Source organism: Garra rufa, chromosome 2, assembly GCF_049309525.1.
Source record: "Garra rufa chromosome 2, GarRuf1.0, whole genome shotgun sequence".
NCBI lineage: Eukaryota > Metazoa > Chordata > Actinopteri > Cypriniformes > Cyprinidae > Garra > Garra rufa.
In genome coordinates, this window is record NC_133362.1 from 14,047,258 (window position 1) to 14,067,467 (window position 20,210).

The 20,210-nt window shown below is 36.7% G+C and overlaps 1 protein-coding gene across 1 annotated transcript in view; it reads left to right on the forward strand.

The window, feature by feature from the left end:
* The window catches only part of lmbrd1 (LMBR1 domain containing 1), a 65,798-nt gene extending 48,260 nt beyond the window's left edge, over positions 1-17,538 (forward strand). Inside the window, exons 12-16 of the mRNA XM_073834591.1 lie at positions 116-265; positions 5,483-5,564; positions 13,450-13,465; positions 16,996-17,123; positions 17,213-17,538. Of these exons, the coding sequence (XP_073690692.1) occupies positions 116-265; positions 5,483-5,564; positions 13,450-13,465; positions 16,996-17,123; positions 17,213-17,538 (702 nt within the window). The remainder of the gene's footprint in view (positions 1-115; positions 266-5,482; positions 5,565-13,449; positions 13,466-16,995; positions 17,124-17,212) is intronic.
* The last annotated feature ends 2,672 nt before the right edge of the window (positions 17,539-20,210 follow it).

Consider the following 20,210-nt stretch of genomic DNA (forward strand, 5'->3'; position numbering starts at 1 on the left):
CTGCTATATCTATCCTTGTTTTTGTTGCTCTTAATGCAGCATTATTTATATAGTGCATTTCAGTTCAGAGTGCTGAATATGAGTAATATAAGGATGTTTGTTTGTTTTCGTGCAGCTGTACAAGATCAGACCCCAGAGAACCCGTCCGCAGGCCCTCCTCTTCCTCTGCATGATCCTCCTCCTCATCGTCCTCCACACCAGCTACATGATCTACAGTCTGGCCCCGCAATACGTCATGTACGGCAGCCAGAAATACCTACTGCAGGTGAGACGTGCGTTTGTTTGTGTAACAGTCAATCCCCTGTGCTACGCGGCATCAGGATTACCGGATTACAGCTGTCGTATTCTGAGCAAACAGGGCCCACGCCGGTGACATAAGTATGTAATGATCAACCCTTTACAAAGCAAGTGTTTGAAAGCCTTTCAAAACCTTCTCTCCCGACTCTCTTCAAAACCCATTAAAGGCCTTCCTGCATCTGTTATTTATTTCTTTTTGCCTCTTCAAAGCTTCTTAAAACCTGTCTAATGTCTTTGACCTGATCATGTTAAGTGTGAAAACTTGTCCGGATGTTCTTTACTGTGATTCTATACGTCTTCCCATATGTAGCCTAGCAACTGCTGATCGACTTTTGGCACAAAATCTGGCCAGGTTATTCTAGCCAAGAACCACCCACTTAGACAGGAAGAGACCTTCAGACCTGAATGTGATGCCTTTGAATACCTTTCTTTGTTTTTGTGTGCTAAATAACACCACAGTAACGTGAAAATATGAATCAGGATACACCCAACCAATCTAGGTTGACGTGACAATTTCAGTCAGCGCTTGCCATTTTTATGCACACAATGCATCAGGTAGTCGCTGAACAGACTGTGAGGGATCCATGGGAGGCTGTGGCTGAAACTGACAAACTCTTCATCAATCAAATCTGATTTCTCATCACTTCCTAGAAGGGTCGCAGTCATTCTGCATCTATCCAGCAGTGCATGTTATCCCGTTTGATTACTTCCAAAAGTTATGCTGCCTTTGCGTAAATACAAGCTCAAATGAAGAGTAATTTGCTGTGAGGCTGACAAGCTGTCAGAAGGCTGATGGGGCAAATCGTCTGCCGAGGACAGAGAAGGAAGAACAGCTCGCGGCAAGATCGAACCTGTTCTACTCAGTAAACATCACAGCATGTGTCGAAATCTGACCAATTACAGCCGTCCTTCACCCCTCTGCAGCGTCAGATGTAAATATTGAAATAAGCATAAACGAAATACGTGTTTTGCAGGGCTGTGCGTCATGCAGAATTGAATTGAGGATGCTTTTTAAATTCCAATTAGATTCCTGAATTTGAATTGATATAGCAAACACGATACAAAATTGGAATTTAAATTAGAAAGTGCAATTGGAAGAAATTCATATAAATGTAATTTTTGGTAGTTAAAAGTGAAAAATAGTTTGCATTAGATTTTGGTTAAATATGTAATTTAATATGTTTTTTTTAATAAATGTTAAATATTTTATTATTTATACACTGCCTGTCAAAAGTTTGGGTTCAGTAAGATTTTTAATGTATTTTAAAGAAGATTCTTATGCTCATAAAGGCTGCATTTATTCGATCACATACAGAAAAAATACAATAATATTGTGAAATATTATTACGATGTAAAATAACGTTCTTCTATTTTAATACATGTAATAATGATCTAATTTATTTCTATGATCAAAGCTGAATTTGTCAGCATCATTACTCCAGTATTCAGTGTCACATGATCCTACAGAAATCATTCTATTAAGCTGATTTATTGTCAGTGCTGGAGACATTTTTCTTTGAAACCTGTAATACTTTTTTCAGGAATCTTTAATGAATAAAAAGTTAAAAAGAACAGCATTTATTTAAAATAGAAATCTTTTCTAACAATACACTACTGTTCAAAAGTTTGGAGTCAGTACATTTATATACTTTCTTTTTTTGAAAGAAATTATTGCTTTTATTCAGCAAGGATGTGTTAAATTGATAAAAAGTGATAGCAAAGACTTATATTGTTAGAAAAGATTGATATTTTGAATAAATGCTGTTCTTTTTCTTAAATCAAGAAAAAAGTATCACAGGTTCCAAAAAATATTTGGTAACTGTTGCCAATATTGATAATTCTAATAATAAGTCAGCATGTTACAATGATTTCTGAAGGATCATGTGACACTGAAGACTGGAGTAATGGCTGAAAATGTAAGAAAAGCAATATTGTGAACTATTTTTTTATTTCTGTGATGCAAAGCTGAATTTTCAGCAAAATTACTTCCATTTTCAGTGTCACATGATCCTTCAGAAATTATTCTAATATGCTGATTTATTATCAATCTTGGAAACAAGATTTTTTTTTTTAATAACACGTTAAAAAGAACAGCTTTTATTTAAAATAGAAATATTTTCTAACAATATACACTACCGTTCAAAGTTTGAGGTCAGTACATTTTTTCTTTCTTTCTTTCTTTGAAAGAAATTAATACTTTTATTCAGCAAGAATGTGTTAAATTAATCAAAAGTGATTAATTTGAAATAAATGCTGTTCTTTTTAACCTTTTATTCATCAAAGAATCCTGAAAAAATATCACATTCCAGTTTCCAACATTGATAATAAGTTAGCATGTTAAAATGATGTCTGAAGGATCTTGTGACACTGAAGACTGGAGTAATGGCTGGTGAATATTCAGCTTTGTATCACAGAAATAAATTGTATTTTAACGTATATTAAAATAAAAAAATATTAATACAATAATATTTCATAATAATACTTTGTCTGTGTTTTTAATCAAATAAATGGAACTTTGATGAGCATATTAGACTTCTTTAAAAAACTTTAAACATTTTACAGATCCCAAACTTTTGAAGGGCAGTGTACTAGATAAATAAATTATTCATAAGTTGAGGACTATGTATTAAGAAAGTACATGAGGTCATTTTTATATTTACGTGTTATTAAATGGAGAAAATTTTTACGTTGGAAAAATATTGAAAAATAATGATTTGCCTCATAATTGCACCCAAATAGTTCATATATTTATCTTTAACAAATGAGGTTTACTTATTTCATCATCCAGCATACAGTCGTGGCCAAAAGTTTTGAGAATGACACAAATATTAGTTTTCACAAAGTTTGCTGCTAAACTGCTTTTAGATCTTTGTTTCAGTTGTTTCTGTGATGTACTGAAATAAAATTACAAGCACTTCATACGTTTCAAAGGCTTTTATCGACAAATACATGACATTTATGCAAAGAGTCAGTATTTGCAGTGTTGGCCCTTCTTTTTCAGGACCTCTGCAATTCGACTGGGCATGCTCTCAATCAACTTCTGGGCCAAATCCTGACTGATAGCAACCTATTATTTCATAATCACTTCTTGGAGTTTGTCAGAATTAGTGGGTTTTTGTTTGTCCACCCGCCTCTTGAGGATTGACCACAAGTTTTCAATGGGATTAAGATCTGGGGAATTTCCAGGCCATGGACCCAAAATTTCAACGTTTTGGTCCCCGAACCACTTAGTTATCACTTTTGCCTTACGTCACGGTGCTCCATCGTGCTGGAAAATGCATTGTTCTTCACCAAACTGTTGTTGGATTGTTGGAAGAAGTTGCTGTTGGAGGGTGTTTTGGTACCATTCTTTATTCATGGCTGTGTTTTTGGGCAAAATTGTGAGTGAGCCCACTCCCTTGGATGAGAAGCAACCCCACACATGAATGGTCTCAGGATGCTTTACTGTCGGCATGACACAGGACTGATGGTAGCGCTCACCTTTTCTTCTCCGGACAAGCCTTTTTCCAGATGCCCCAAACAATCGGAAAGAGGCTTCATTGGAGAATATGACTTTGCCCCAGTCCTCAGCAGTCCATTCGCCATACTTTTTGCAGAAGATCAATCTGTCCCTGATGTTTTTGTTGGAGAGAAGTGGCTTCTTTGCTGCCCTTCTTGACACCAGGCCATCTTCCAAAAGTCTTGGCCTCACTGTGTGTGCAGATGCGCTCACACCTGCCTGCTGCCATTCCTGAGCAAGCTCTGCACTGGTGGCACTCCGATCCCACAGCTGAATCCTCTTTAGGAGACGATCTTGGTGCTTGCTGGACTTTCTTGGACGCCCCGAAGCCTTCTTAACAAGAATTGAACCTCTTTCCTTGAAGCTCTTGATGATCCTATAAATCGTTGATTTAGGTGCAATCTTAGTAGCCACAATATCCTTGCCTGTGAAGCCATTTTTATGCAACGCAATGATGGCTGCACACGTTTCTTTGCAGGTCACCATGGTTAACAGTGGAAGAACAATGATTTAAAGCATCACCCTCCTTTTAACATGTCAAGTCTGCCATCTTTAACCAATCAGCCTGACATAATGATCTCCAGCCTTGTGCTCGTCAACATTCTCACCTGAGTTAACAAGACGATTACTGAAATGATCTCAGCAGGTTCTTTAATGACAGCAATGAAATGCAGTGGAAAGTTTTTTTTTCAGGATTAAGTTAATTTTCATGGCAAAGAAGGACTATGCAATTCATCTGATCACTCTTCATAACATTCTGGAGTATATGCAAATTGCTATTATAAAAACTTAAGCAGCAACTTTTCCCATTTCCAATATTGATGTAATTCTCAAAACTTTTGGCCACGACTGTAAACAGTAAATGCATTATTTGTAAGCACATGCAATGTGTAATTGAAACTCTAATTGTATTTCTGAACACATTCTCATAATGTAATAACCCCAAAAGCTTATGAGTCAGTCTGCCTCTTTTAATTAGTATGTTAAACTGAAATTATGCTGAATGAGTCAGTCACAACTTTTTTTTTTTGCTTTGCTTTGTTGTCAGTATTCTTGTAGGAGAAGGTTCTAGAAATATATGCATTGTTTATACTCACTCAAGTCTGTGTTGTTTTAGCTCGAGTTTACTGAAGGAGTTATGTCAATTGGGTTCAATTACGTCTTTAAAATGACTAAACTGTGCTCGACTATGCCACATGTTTGCAAATGGCAGGTTATAATGCTTTTCTCCATCATTTGATAAAGCACTACTGCTATGATCAATGTAAACATGTTTTTTTAAAACGAAATAGCATTTACTTGCTTTCCTTTTAGCAATAACAGTGCCATTTTATTGCAGCAATGCACATAGCAGAGTTTTGTTAATCATGTGTTGTATAATGAATCTATTTTAAATAGAACTGGGGCATTGAAAATAATGGCAATGACTTAATTTAAATATAACAGAATGGGGGTGAATTGAGGGTGGTTATTGAAATTTTGTACACTGAGATAATATTTACAAAATGGCTTTAAGTTAGTTATTAGTTGAGCATAAGAACAAGACAAATATCAGATAATATAAATATTACATATGCTTATGGAAAAGAACTAAACCATATTCCTTCAGTTTAACTGTCATGCATTTATAGTCCTGTTCCATATATCAGAGTGAGTTTATTGACTTTTTTTTTTTTTGGTTCCCAGACCCCGCTGCCCACAGCAGACCCATCACAGGGCAATCACTCCGCTGCCATCACAAAGATATGTGACGCAGACGCTCCTGAAGGTAAGAGCGTCATTCTTTAACACCCACAGAGTGACTGACATAAGGACTTTTGAAGAGGTTATATCATGGAAAATATATCATGGAAAGTTTTTTTTTTTTTTTTTTTTTTTTTTGCCTGTTTGAAGATTTTTTTTTTTTTTCCTGCAAAGACGCCAGTAATAACAGAGGTCATTTACATATGGCCTCTAAATTCTAAGGGTCTGAGATGAATTTTTTGTGCAAGAAATCTTGACTAACATTATACGATAAGTGGACTTCTGGAAAAAAAGTAGTGTACTGCGCATTCAAAGAGTCTGTGGCTGTGGAGCGCAGCTATGACTGCCCACATTTTTCACACTTGGTTCATATTGTTCCCATTCATTTTCTTCTTTGTGATTTAAAAAAAAAAAAAATCAGTAAAGATTTCTAAGCCGTGAATTAAACCAACCAACTCTTAAGATGAATGACCACAATACAAGCTTGAAAAGGACAAAAGATATACTACTGTTCAAAAGTTTGGGGTCAGTAAGGTTCAGAAATTACAAGTGTATGAAAATAAAAGCACTACTTTAAGTTTATTGCAGGATTTGTATTCATTTATATTCAAGTAATTTGAGAGGCTCAGTTGCATCACTCTCAGTGCTTCATGGGAGTGAATCTCATTCGATTTACGTTTTATTGGTGTCTTCAAAATTATGAGTAGTTTAGTTCTTCAGTGGGAATTTTGCAATTAAACTCGACTGAAATCACACTTACAGGCACATACATCACCCATTAACAACCTCAGAGCTCATAGCAGTTCTGTTTTGAAAGGTTTATTTGTCATTGTTCAGCATCAGTTACTCTATAGAGAAAATGAACAGGATTTCTACTTCTGGAACTCTACTGTTATTCTCTATTGTCACCCATTATGTATGCAACAAAACTGATGTTTACTTGTTCTTTCTGAACTGCCTGTTTTCTCGATTAAAGTGCTGGCCATGCAGATACAAGCTTGACTAGGTATCAGTCGCTCCCCAATCCAAACAGTTCTAAATATTTATTTGTATGTCAGTTATGAGAGATGAGCAGAGTACTCAGTAAATAGAACGAAATGGATTTTGCACAGGACAGTATGAAGAAGCAGCAGTAGCTATTAATGACGCTAGATGTGAGATGAAATCGTAAACCGGCAGGAGACAGACTCAGAATCTGAATAGGAGATCAAAATTGTTTCAGGTGTGACGGACCATTGCTTTTTCTGAATGTATTGGTGCTTGGTTTTGTGTGCTCAGTCAATGAAGAAAGACTGTAAATAGTCTTGATAATACAACGATATGAAGTCAGATGTCGTGCCTGCAGAACATGACCCTTGCAGCTTTTCTCTGTGTTCATTACTACGGGTGAGATGGCAAATAACAGTCTGTCAGAAGGAGATCTACATTAATTAAAATGCTGTAAAATTAGTAGTTCAAACTAGCAAAAGTGTTAATTACGATCTATAAGGTTAATTGCCACTATACGTTTGCGGTTAATTGCAGATAGATCTGTGTGTTTTGAGTGTGCAGTGCACTGAATCTAGTTCAACATATTATAGATACTGCACTCTGAGATTTTCTTCTCACGATGGCAGAAGAAAAAAAAGGCGGCTTAAAATACTGAATGATGTTGGGATTTACTGTAAAAGCTTTGATTTAGTGTTTTAACAGCGTGGTATCGTGCTCTGCATTGTGATGAGTGATTTTAAGCTCTTTAACATCTTGTTAATTTAATACCAGGTCTGTCTCTTAGTGTGTTTTTGACACATTTTTTTATGAGATCAACTTCAAAATGGAGCTATAAGTTATTCCGTAATGTCACGGTGGATTCGGATGGAATTGGTTATGGTTTGATATACTGCCGTGCAGCCTGAGCGTGCAGCCATGATACTGTTTTCTATCCAGAGGAGGGCACTCCGATATTACGTTCCAATCTCATTGGAGGATATTGGAATAATAATGAAATCAAAGATATTAATATGCAATTGGATCAGCGAACCAAGAAGAAGTGGCCAATCTTCCTTAATGTCCTTAAGACGTGTCCTCCATCAGCTGTAACCTTTCTTAAAATACACCTTTCTACGTTGGGCTAGATTCCACCTGCTAATTGCTTCTCACTCACTTCAGGTCCTCGGGTTGTGCCAGAATATCAGACTGACAGGCTCAGAAATTCTTCTGCTCTCCATTTTTATAGGCTGCTATTAAAAATTCAGGTCATGTTGGAGCTGACTTCAGCCGCAAAGTGATCGTATTAGCAAGATAGTTTACATTTTCTAAAGAAAATGCTCAAAACTCGCTCTCACAGTGCTAGCGCTGTTCTGAATAGTTCTAAGTGTGTTTCTGTGCTGTTGCTAGGGTGTTCTAGGTGGTTGCTAAGGTGTTCTGAATGTTTTTTAGCATAATTATATGCGGTTGGTGCTAGGGTGTTTATATGTGGCTGCTAGAGTTGTTGCTACGCAGGTGTTGAGGTGTTCCAAATGTTTTTATGCTGTTGCTAGGGTGTTTTAAGTGGTTGCTAAGGTTAATTGTTTTTGGCATGTTTCTATGCTGTTGCTAGGGTGTTCTATGTAGTTGCTAAGGTGTTTTGAATTGTTTTTGGCATGTTTCTGTTTTATTGCTAGGGTATTTCAAGTCATTGCAAAGGTCAATTGTTTTTGGAACTTTTCTGGCCTGTTGCTAGGGTGTTCTTAGGTGGCTGCTAAGGTGTTCTGAATGTTTTTTGTCATATTTATATGTGGTTGCTGCAAGGGTGTTATACTGTAGGTGGCTGCTAGGGTTGTTGCTACACAGTTGCTGAGGTGTTTAGAATGTTTTTATGCTGTTGGTAGGGTGTTCTAAGTGGTTTCTAAGGTGAATTGTTTTTGCCATGTTTCTATGCTGTTGCTAGGGTGTTCTATGTAGTTGCTAAGGTGTTTTGAATGGTTTTTGGCATGTTTCTGTTCTATTTCTAGTATTTCAAGTCATTGCTAAGGTGAATTGCTTTTAGAATGTGTCTGGCCTGTTGCTAGGGTGTTCTAGGTGGTTGCTAAGATGTTCTGAATGTTTTTTGGCATATTTATATGCGGTTGCTGCTAGGGTGTTATAGGTGGCTGCTACGGTTGTTGCTACGCAGTTGCTGAGGTGTTTCGAATGTTTTTATGCTGTTGCTAGGGTGTTCTAAGTGGTTGCTAAGGTGAATTTTTTGGCATAATTCTGTGCTGTTGGTAGGGTTTTCTATGTAGTTGCTAAGGTGTTTTGAATGTTGTTTGGCAAGTTTCTGTTCTGTTGCTAGGCAGGGACCGAAATTAAGTTTTTGACACACCGGCCTAGTTGGCCGGTGGATTAAAAAATCCACCGGCCAAACTTATTTTTTACCTGCCAAAATTCTGAACGATTTAACACAGATATATCCAAAGCACGTTAACCTGTATATTATGTGTGCTCCGGACAGAGAGGAGTGACAATTAAAACATCAATAAGAAAAACAACTTTTTGGTCATTTTAGATTTTTTATTATAACTTGGAAATGTTTTTAACGAACTATCTGATCTAGTCAGACCACTTGTTTTCTTTGTCCATGAAATCTGGCCTCCTGCTTCTGACGCAGTCTTTGTGCCACAGCAGGGTTCAACGCTAAGGAATTTTTCTACTGGCCAAAATTTTTTCTGGCCCCACCAAAAAGAAAAAAGTTAATATTTATTTCTAAGCCACATATTTTAAATGTGTCAAAAGCCAAATATAACTATACATACACTTTTTATTCAGCATAACTTTTCTTTAAATACAATTGATAATTTAAAGAATTAAAGAAGTATTTAAGATTTCAATAACTAAAAATATATGCCAGCAGGTGGCGGCACGAAACTGAAATTGATCACTGATTCGTTTGAATGCATGGTTCATTCAAGAATAAAGCAAGTTACTCTCTTTATGAATGGGAAATTGAATCATTTCACAAGATTCGTTTAAAAACACATGTTCACTCATAAAAGAAACACCGCTGTGTTTGAATGGAGACACGCAGAGCCGTTGCACATCTACAATCAAACACAGCAGTGTGACTTGGTCCAGAATAATTTTGACGACGAAAATCAGCCAATGTAAGTCACTTAATAATAACTTCTTGTTTATTTAACTGCTGTTTTAAATCAATATCTCATTTACAAACTCCCATAAAAAAATATATTAAAAGCTGTTACTCATCTTAGTTTCCGATATCACAAAGCTCTATTATAATCAACGACGCTCTCTGTACCGCAAGATCAATCTCTTATTTACTCTCTCTCTACACTTTGTTTATAGACGAATTATTGAGATATATCTGTGTTACATTACTGTGCTTTGAACCCAGACACGTCGGCATTTGGCTTTGTGTATTTAGGACTTACACAACCGGTACAAAGCAGCGATTGTATTTATCTCTGCCATGGTTGATCGTGCCTTCTTGTTAGTCGCGCTAGTGACGGGAAAAATTACAGCGAGTGACGCGATGCGCATATTGGCTTGGCTTTCGGTGTGAACCCAGACTGTATTCACTTTAGTGACAAGGCAGCACTGGCCCGATCGGGGGAGCATCACAGAGATCCGTGAGACTGATACTGATTAACATTGCTGGTGAAAAGATTTACTCGCCATGTGGCGGATTGGGCTTTAAAGTTAACTCGCCAGACAGAGAATTTGCTCGCATTTGGCGAGTGGCGAGTGTTAATTTCGGACCCTGTTGCTAGGGTATTTCAAGTTGTTGCTAAGGTGAATTGCTTTCTGGCCTGTTACTAGGGAGTTCTAGACCCTTTCTAAGGTGAATTGTTTTTGTAATGTTTCTGTGCTGTTGCTAGGGTGTTCTGAATGTTTTTGGCATATTTATATGTGGTTGCTAGGGTGTTCTAGACAGTTGCTAAGGTGAATTGTTTTTGGAATGTGCTGCTGCTAGGGTGTTGTAGGTGGTTGCTAAAGTGAATTATTTTTGGAATGCTTCTGTGCTGTTGGTAGGATGTTTTCTACACAATTGCTGTAGTGTTTTAATGGTTTTTAGCTTGTTTTATTCTGTTGTTAGAGTGCTTTAAGTGGTTGCTAAGATAATTTTTTTGGCCTGTTTCTATTGTTAGGGTGTTCTATATGGTTGCTATGGTGAATTGTTTTTGGCCCATTTCTATGCAGTTACTAAGATGTTCTAAGGTCGTTGCTAAGGTGATTTATTTTTAACCTGTTTCTTTGTGGTTGCTAAGGTGTTCTAAGTGGTTGTTAAGGTTTCTGTGCTGTTGCTAGGGTGTTCTAGGTGGTTGCTAAGGTGAATGGTTTTCAGCATGTTTATTCTGTTGCTAGGGTGTTCTAGGTGGTTGCTAAGGTGAATGTTTTTTAGCATGTTTATTCTGTTGCTAAGGTGTTCTAGGTGGTTGCTAAGCTGAATTGTTTTTGGAATGTTGTTACACAGTTGCTGCAGATTGCTTGTAACTAAGGCTGCATCCGAAATCGCATACTACTTAAGTAGGTACTACATTTAAATTTAAACGTACTACCCGACCGTTAAAACAGTACATTCTATATAGTATGAATGTGGGTAGTATGACTGGAATTCGGACATACTACATCCGCCATATTGATGTTGTCACTTGTCTTGCGTCATCACAACAGCGCGAAAATTTACACTTGAAAAGAGCCGCGTCTCCATAGATACATATACGTAGATGCCTCATTAGCGACTGTTTCTATGGGCCGTTTATACGTAAGCCGTCATTCACCCATAGATCTATGTAACTGACCATAGTAATCACTGAATATTCGAAACGCCACAGTCCTGCACAGCCGTTGGCAAACCTACTATATGGTGAACGACGTCAAGTGGACCGTTCCGCATCTACGTGCTTGGAGTGGTCCGATGAGGCATCTACGTATTAGTGTTAATTTCGTCACCTATTTTTAATTTAGTCTTAGTCTTAGTCTTGTGCCAAATGTCCTTGTTAGTTTTAGTCATATTTAGTCATTCACATATCTTTTTTTGTTAGTCAAGTTTTAGTCGACTAAAAGTCTCGTCATTTTAGTCTAGTTTTAGTCAAAAGAAAACTCAAGGTATCTTAGTCAAGTTTTAGTCGACTAAAAGTCTTTTAATTTTAGTCTAGTTTTAGTCAAAAAAGAACTCAATATATTTTAGTCTAGGTTTAGTCAAAAAATTGTAGTCTTTTTTAAAAATAACACATTATTACTGTGATTATTACTGATACACATTTCAGTAAAAAAAGTGTTTCACATATCTCAAACATTGGTTAAATGTCATAATTACCTGACAAAATACACTTGTTGAATGATTTTTGTTGAATGCAAATGTTAAACGTGTCTGGTTTTCAATTTCTGATTTAGGAGACACATTCACAAATGATTAACCCTTTCAGTGGTGAGTTTAAAATATTCTAGCGGACCCCTGTGAGTGAGTTTTTTTTAAGCGACCGTTATTTTAGAACGTTCCTCCTTATTGTTTCCATGGCGACGCATCAAGCTTGTCACGTGACACAACACAGACACAATAACACTGTAGACAGATAGATCGCTTTTATTTCGTTTTTCCTTTTTTATCCAGAATACTCACACACTTGCTTACATGCCATGAACTATCTAATATTCCAATTCACAAATATGTGTGAATTAGTATGTTTCGTCGTTTAAAACCCTATATAAATGATCTGGATCGTAATCTGTAACGTGAGATGGGCGCGGCCATGTTTGTTCGCACTGCTGTTCAGAGAGTCCTGTCAGCCGTATTTACAGCACATATACATTCATCCGTTTCTCCCGAAATACATGCAAGTAAGTGGCTGGTGAACTAGAAGAGGAATAGAGTGAACTTTTTAGTTACTAAGCCTGTGTATGTGATATGAATAAAACACATCGGCAAATTATATTTGAATAGATTGTTATTTGCTGCTTCCATAGACCTATGTGTGTATTTTACAAACTCTAAATGTCTCCTTTTACTAGTACTTATGTGTATTTAAATGTCTGAAACCTAAAATAAGCGTTATGTGGTTAAAAACACTGCATAGTTGTGATTATATGACAAACGCAGAGCTCGTCCGTCTCTGGCTCAGCGCCAGCCAGCGCGCCAAAGCGCAGTTTGAATATTTTAAAGCCGTAACAGCTGATGAAAAAGCAGAGACGATTGTAGACGAAAATGAAGAGAGATTTTATCTTAGTTTTTATTTTATGCAAAACATTTTCGTCTCGTCTTTTTTCGTCAACAATAATGCATGTTAATTTAGTCTTAGTCAGCGTTTTTGGACAGTGGCGCAGTCTTGTCATCGTCTCGTCTTAGTCATGAAAAAAAAGGTCGTTGACGAACATATTTCGTCTCGTCTCGTCTGACGAAATTAACACTACTACGTATATATATCTATGCGCGTCTCCACTTTCCGCCATTTTTCGAATATGACGCCTCCTCCCGCGGAGCCTCATGGGATAGGAAAGTGTTCATGGTATGCCTACTACAGAATTCTGGCGGAAGCAGTAGGTCATCCGGGTACTTCTCGCCTACTGAATTTCGAATACTATGAATTCGGACATACTACTCGCCTCGCGTACTGCTTTTCGCGTACTATATAGTAGGGTAGTATGCGATTTCGGACGCAGCCTAAGTGTTCTAAGTGATTGTTAAGCTAAATTGTTTTTTGAATGTTTCTACACTGTTGCTAGGGTGTTCTAGGCAGTTAAGGTGAACGTTTTCAGCATGATTATTCTGTTGCTAAGTGGTTAAGGTGAATGGTTTTCACCATGTTTATTCTGTTGCTAGGGTGCTCTAGGTGGTTTCTAAGCTCAATTGTGCTTGGAATGTTTATGTTCTGTTGCTAGGGTGTTCTAGGCGTTCGCTACACAGTCACTGCAGTGTTCTGAATGGTTTTTAGCGTGTTTCTGTGCTCTTACAGCTCATGTTCCATCAGTGTAAGTAAATGCCACTCATTTTATCGCCTGCCAGGTGAAAAGAAAAAGTCAGATTGCTCTGAACAGTAATAGCACACCTCTTCTCAACAAGCTGCATGATTTGAAGTATCACTCAAGTTCATAGCACAAGCGCTGCGAGTTGTACACGCTGTTCCAATCCCTAACCTTAGTTACGAGCAACAGTAATCATGATGTTTTCCTTAGCACATACCTTTAATACCAAGATGACAGAAAAAGCAGAACAAAAAATCAGTTGTGTTGCATTAGACTATGCCTGCGTGAATGCTTCCCCATATGCCTCCTTCAAACAATGCTCTGTATCATAACCCAATTAAGTCTCTCAAAGCCAAAATGAGGCGCTGTCTCGCACAATGGAGGATAAATCTGTGCAACAGAAGTTGCTCTGCGGGTCACCCGAAATTGATCCATCTCCAGTTGACTCGCACTTTAGAACCAGCGTAGTTTTAAGCCGTCTGCTTGCCAACCAGCACAGCCTCCCAATCTGTTTGTGTGGGTTTTGGCCTTTTCCCATCTGCAGTCGGTCAGCGGAGCCCAGTCATTGTGTTTCTGCCACCTACCCGTCATCAGCAAAATGCCTCATTACTGTTTTCAGATAGAACAGCGCAAGACAAGCTGTACACCATCCATTAGCACGGGACTCTCCATCACTTCACAGTGGGAGACGTGATTTCCATTTGCTTTTATTACAATTACTGTTCACTATCAGTTTGATACAGCTTTTGGCAAAACGGGTGGAGAAAAAACATGGCGCAGTAAAAGGTTTTTGACAATCGACATCAATCTGGAAGCATTTGAAATTTTCCACGATATTAGCTTATTTTTTATCTTAACAAAGTTTCCTCCACTGTGGTTTGAATCCATTAGGCACGCTGAGTGGAATTAAAAGCTCTCAGCAGTTTGTTTGTGGTACGACTTAATCGACAAAAATGCTTATTATTTAGGTTTTTTGTACATTTCTGAATCATCTGTCTTCATCTTTCTCCAGATGGCGTAGCGCAACAAATATTTTGACTGTTCCTGTGGTTGCCTCTGATATTGAGACTCTCGCCTCATTATCGGGGTTTGATTTCTGTGATTGGAGTCGCTCTAGCTGAGAGGCGGCTGTTTTTCACCCCGAATGATTTTTCAGATCATTGCAGTGAAGTCAGATTTGTTGTCTTTGTTCTGGATAATAGGAACAGGCTAACGGTTTCTTTTCCAAAAAAGATTTGCTTAATGATGCCGAGAGCTGGTCAGCTCGGTTGAGGAAGTGAGTGTAAACGATTGTTATTGTTGACATGATTTATGGGTGCGCAATGTGCCTCAGAGGTCATTCTTATGACCATCATTCAACAGCCACTCAGATGAAAGATAGTCGAGCTGTAACAAATGAAGTCTGCTTGATTTTTGGGCTACTGTAACTGAGTTCATGTTAATCATGTAGATAAGATGCTTGACACGTTCAACAAATAGGGAATGGTTTAATCACCTTCCTTTTTCAATGATTTAAATTTGGGATGCAGAATATTATCGGACCAGCATCGGAATCAGCGGATAATGGCTTTAAAGGGGTAGTTCACCCAAAAATGAAAATTTGATGTTTATCTGCTTACCCCCAGGACATCCAAGATGCAGGTGACTTTGTTTCTTCAGAGGAACACAAATGAAGGTGTTTAACGAAAACCGGTGCAGTCTGCCAGCCAAATAATGGAAGTGGAGTGGCACCAGACCTTTAAAAGTAAACAAAAACATGCACAGACAAATCCAAATTACACCCTGCGACTCGTGACGATACATTGATGTCCTAAGACACGAAACGATTGGTTTTTGCAAGAAACTGAACCGTGTTTATATCATTTTTTACCTTTGATACACAAATTTTAAATCTTAAGATAAAATGTTAGGGTTACCACTGCATTTTTCAAAAAATGAAAAATGAGAAAAAAAAAAATGCAGCGATTGATATGTAGTTTATTTGGGGTTATTTTCAAAGCTTTTCTGTACTGTCATTATATAAGAACTTCATTATTGTTTATTTAATTTTAACAAATAAGTTCTTGTTGACGGAATTGTAGAATCTACTAAAAATAAAATTTGCTGTATAACGCGGAATGCTACAGAATCACAGTCTTCACAGCAATCTGTCAAAATAAAAGTTTGGTTTAAAAAATGTTATACACAACACAGTATTTCTGGAAAATAAATAAATAAATAAACTATTTTTATGAAATCAACTAATTACTAATTACAACTTTTTGTTATTAAAATTTAATGAAACCATTAAAACGGAATTCAGAAAATTAATGGAAAACACCAAATTTGGTAAAAAAATTAAACTGAATTTAGGGGACAAATTTATCTCATAGGGCTTTAAAATTATTTTTTTTTTTATGTTACATTGTTAAAAGTTTCATGATTTTAATTAATTAGATATGAGTTTTGCTTGATATTCTTTTAAATTTAACCATTAAAACAAGAAAAATAAAAACTCGCTGTCTCCCACTCACTTCCTGTCATATCTCCATTGTACTATCAAAGGAAAATGGAACCCCTTCCCCTCAAAAAAAAAGTTAAATGAAATGTAACTACATTCAAATGATTTTATGAATCATGATTTTTTTTTTTTTTTGTGAAAATGATCAAAAACTCCGGCGATCAAAAACTGAGGATCAAAAACTTCCATTGTCCTTATTTTTAAGTCGCTTTGGATAAAAGTGTTTGCTAAATGACTAAATGTAATATAATGTAATACAACATAAAATATATTCATAATCAGAAAATATTTTTTTATTGATTACACGATTATATAAGGTTTTCAAAATTGCAAAGTTGACTCAAAAAGTTATCAATTTTTAAATGCTTTAAATTTTAATGGGGCTACAGAGCATTAACAAATAAAATATTTCATCTTTTTTAAAATAGTTTTTATTTCAAAAGTATTCATTTATTTTTTATTTAGCATTTTAAGTTTTTATTATTAGCTTTTCATTCATGCATAAACCCCCACAGTTCCTTCACAAGCACCAGATTGCAAAATCCTGATGTTTAATGCACTTTTATGTTGTTGATAACAGAATGGAATGCATTTATAATCTTTTCTTTAAATTTAATTATGATACAAGATTGTCCTAATTACTGTAAATCAATGTGAGATAAACAAATTAGCTAAAAATTATTAAAAAGTAGTCAGATCTCATTACCTAAAATGTGTAATTTCATCAAAATGCTCCACCACCTTTCATCTTTAAGTAGTTTCAGGCTCTTTTTGTGTGCTGGCCACAAAATTCAGCTAATTTTCCCCCATTTTTTTTTGGATCTGATGGTTGTAGTGATTAATATGATGCTCATGAACACAACACCGTCCCTTGTTGAGCTTTTTCTCCCTTAAAGAGAAATGAAGGACTTCTCTTTTCCTCTTTTAAAGAGTAATAAATGACAAAAGACATGTTAAGACAGAGTGCCTCAAGTAGCCGCTTAATTATTGTAATTGAATGAGTAATCAATTCTACCCTTTCCCCAATTCTCTCCAGACTATACTCTCAGTATATCGACTGTCACTTTGAGACCCTTGATGAGACGCTGAGCTTCCTTGCCCCACGCGCGCTCGCCCTTTCGTACCTGTTGACCTGCAGTAAAAACCCGCCCTGCCAGCTGGCCTGTAGATGAAAGAATTGAATAATATCGACTTTTTCTCGCTCGCCCTTCTTTTGTTGCCGTTTTTCATCTGCAGTCCTCTCGCTCTGCCAGATCTTTCCCTCTTGTGCAGCAACCCGAGTCTTCTCATCACTCTGGAAGCTGCTCTGTCTTGCGTAACAGCCATTGCACAACCAGGCGTGAGTGGGAGGAAGTGTCAAGCAGGGAGAACACATGCGACAGGGAGGGCGCGGTATCCAACCGAGAGCATCTCTTCCCCGCAGGGCCCGACCCGTGCTCTCGAACCCCGCCACTCTCACGCCTCGAGTCGACAGAGCAAGAGGCGAGTCCTGCTTCACAGAGCACAGCTTGGATTGGCAATAATGTCGGGGTTGGGTTGTCCTTCAAGCTCCTGGAGGAAGTGCTTTAGGTTTGAGTGATGGAGAGTGTCAATTAGTGCCGGGCGGTATGATGGGATATTCCGTGCGACAGCAGAGATGTGTCATCTGGTAGAGATTTTGCGGTGAGGAGATAGATTTATTTGTGTTGCTAGGTGTGTGCAGGACTGCTTTACGTTATTTCAGCTTGAGAGTGAATTATTGGTAAATGTGAAAATACTGAGCATGACACAACCTAAACAAGTTAAAGTGTGGTAGAGCTAGTTATTATGGGGTGTTGTATTCAGAGTTTAGTTGGCGTGTGGTTGCCAAGCAACATTGCATCTTCACACATTTATGTGGACTCCAGTTCATGTGCAATCACAGATGTATGTATTTTGACTAATTTATGGGTTTGAACATGGCATCCAATGAGAATGAGAATTTAGTGTCTCTGTTTGTTTTATATGTGCAAGTATATATATTTATAATATAAAAGAGGTGACTGACACAGGCTGCTCCACACACAGCAACAGAGAAGGCTCGGCTGAGCGAAAAAAGACTTCACTGCATCACTATTTTTGTTGAATAGATTTTTGTACATTAACTGGGTTCCGGAGGCAGTTTATAACTTTCGGGAAGCGGAGTTTGACTGGGAGATTGTTCCATTAGGGGCCGTTGACATGTAGCGTCTTTTGCGCGCTCAAGTTCGTTATTTCAAATGAAGACGCGCGGTATGCGCGCTCATAATGGAAGCGACGCGGTTGTTTTTTCCAGGCGCGTCCATGCCGCAACGAGATAAAAACATCTCAACTTTTCAGAATGCCGCGAGCGCACTGCGGGTCATGTGACAAGAACCAACGAATCAGCTTCTTCCTTTCACGAAAAACATTAAAAGCTTAGCCAAGATGGAGGAACAGCCGGTCATAGCTGTTACAGGGATAACAGTTTTTAGTAGCAGAGCTACTGCAAGCGATTTTTAGTTTTGGAAATCCATTTATCCTTTGCTGAAACTTCCGCATCTTCATGGAGAGCGCGGGTCATGGTTGCTTAGCAACGGCAGACGCCTACAGAGCGTTTTGGAAAGAAGGAGAAAGCGGCACGCCTAGCGTTTGCCATGCGTTTTTAGGCGCAACATGTGAACGGCCGCTTATATGGTACGTTTAAGTTACTCTTTCTTTTGCAGACAGCAAGGTGTAGGCTATAGGATAGTTAACCTTATCATAGCTTCCCGTGACTCATTATTTTTACACCTATTTTGAATTTTACTCGAATACAAATACAAATACAAATACTTTCCCCCCCTCAACAAATACAAATACAGATACAAATACCGGCTGCTTTGCACACCCCTACTTTGCATATAAAAGTTTATAACATATATCATTGTTGCACTTTGAGCATCCTGAGTTCAACCTTTTCTGATCAAGGTCCCCTCTCTCTCCCACTTTGCTTCCTGTCTACTCACTGTCCTATCAAAACAATCAAACAAAACACTCTACATATAAATCTGACACAAACTTTATAAATAAATATGTAAAATATATCTGTGTTCTTATTTTCAGTTATATATGTTAGATTTTATAATATAATTAATAAAATATATATTAATTAAATGTAAAAAATAGAAGACAATTATATATAACAATATATATGTGTGTGTGTGTGTGTGTGTGTATTAATAATAATATAGTGTATAAATGGTGTTAAATAATACTAATTAATAAAATATTAATTTATAAAAGTATATAGTATTTATGTTATTATAATATATAATTACTGATTTATTGTGTTTTTAACTTACAAAACTGACACAGACTTTATAACTAAATATATAAAATATATCTGTGTTCTTATTTTCAGTGCTTTTGATATATTTTATAATTAAATAAATACATTAATTATAAAATATATAAAAAATATCTTATGTAATAAAATAGTATAGAATTATATATAATAATATGTGACCCTGGACCACAAAACCAGTCATAAGGTAAAATTTTACAAAATTGAGATATATATGTCATATGAAAGCTCAATAAATAAGCTTTCTATTGATGTATGGTTTGTTAGGATAGGACAATATCTGGCCGAGATACATCTATTTGAAAATCTGGAATCTGAGGGTGCAACAAAATCAAAATACTGAGAAAATCACCTTTAAAGTTGTCCAAATTATGTTCTTAACAATGCATATTACTAATCAAAAAGTACATTTTGATATATTTATAGTAAGAATTTTACAAAAAATCTTCATGTAACATGATCTTTACTTAATTTCCTAATGATTTTTGGCGTAAAAGAAAAATCTATATTTTTGACCCATACTATGTATTTTTGGCTATTGCTACAAATATACCCCAGCGACTTAAGACTGGTTTTGTGTTTCCAGGGTCACATATTATATAGGCCGTGTGTGAAGTGTATGAGTGTTTTTATACACAGTTTTACTATTAAATAATCCAACGTATTTAATATTAATTTATAATAATAATAATATATAGTAACTTTATTGTTTTTATTTATTAATTGTAATAAAATAGAAGATATATATATATATATATATATTTATTAGGGCCGGGACTTTAACGCGTTAATTTAGATTAATTAATTACACAAAAATAACGCGTTAATTTTTTTTAACGCATTTTAATCGCACTTAATTTTGCACCGCGGAACTTTCTCACTGGATGAGTTTCAGCGGACCGATTATACTGGAGCACCAACTAGCGTTC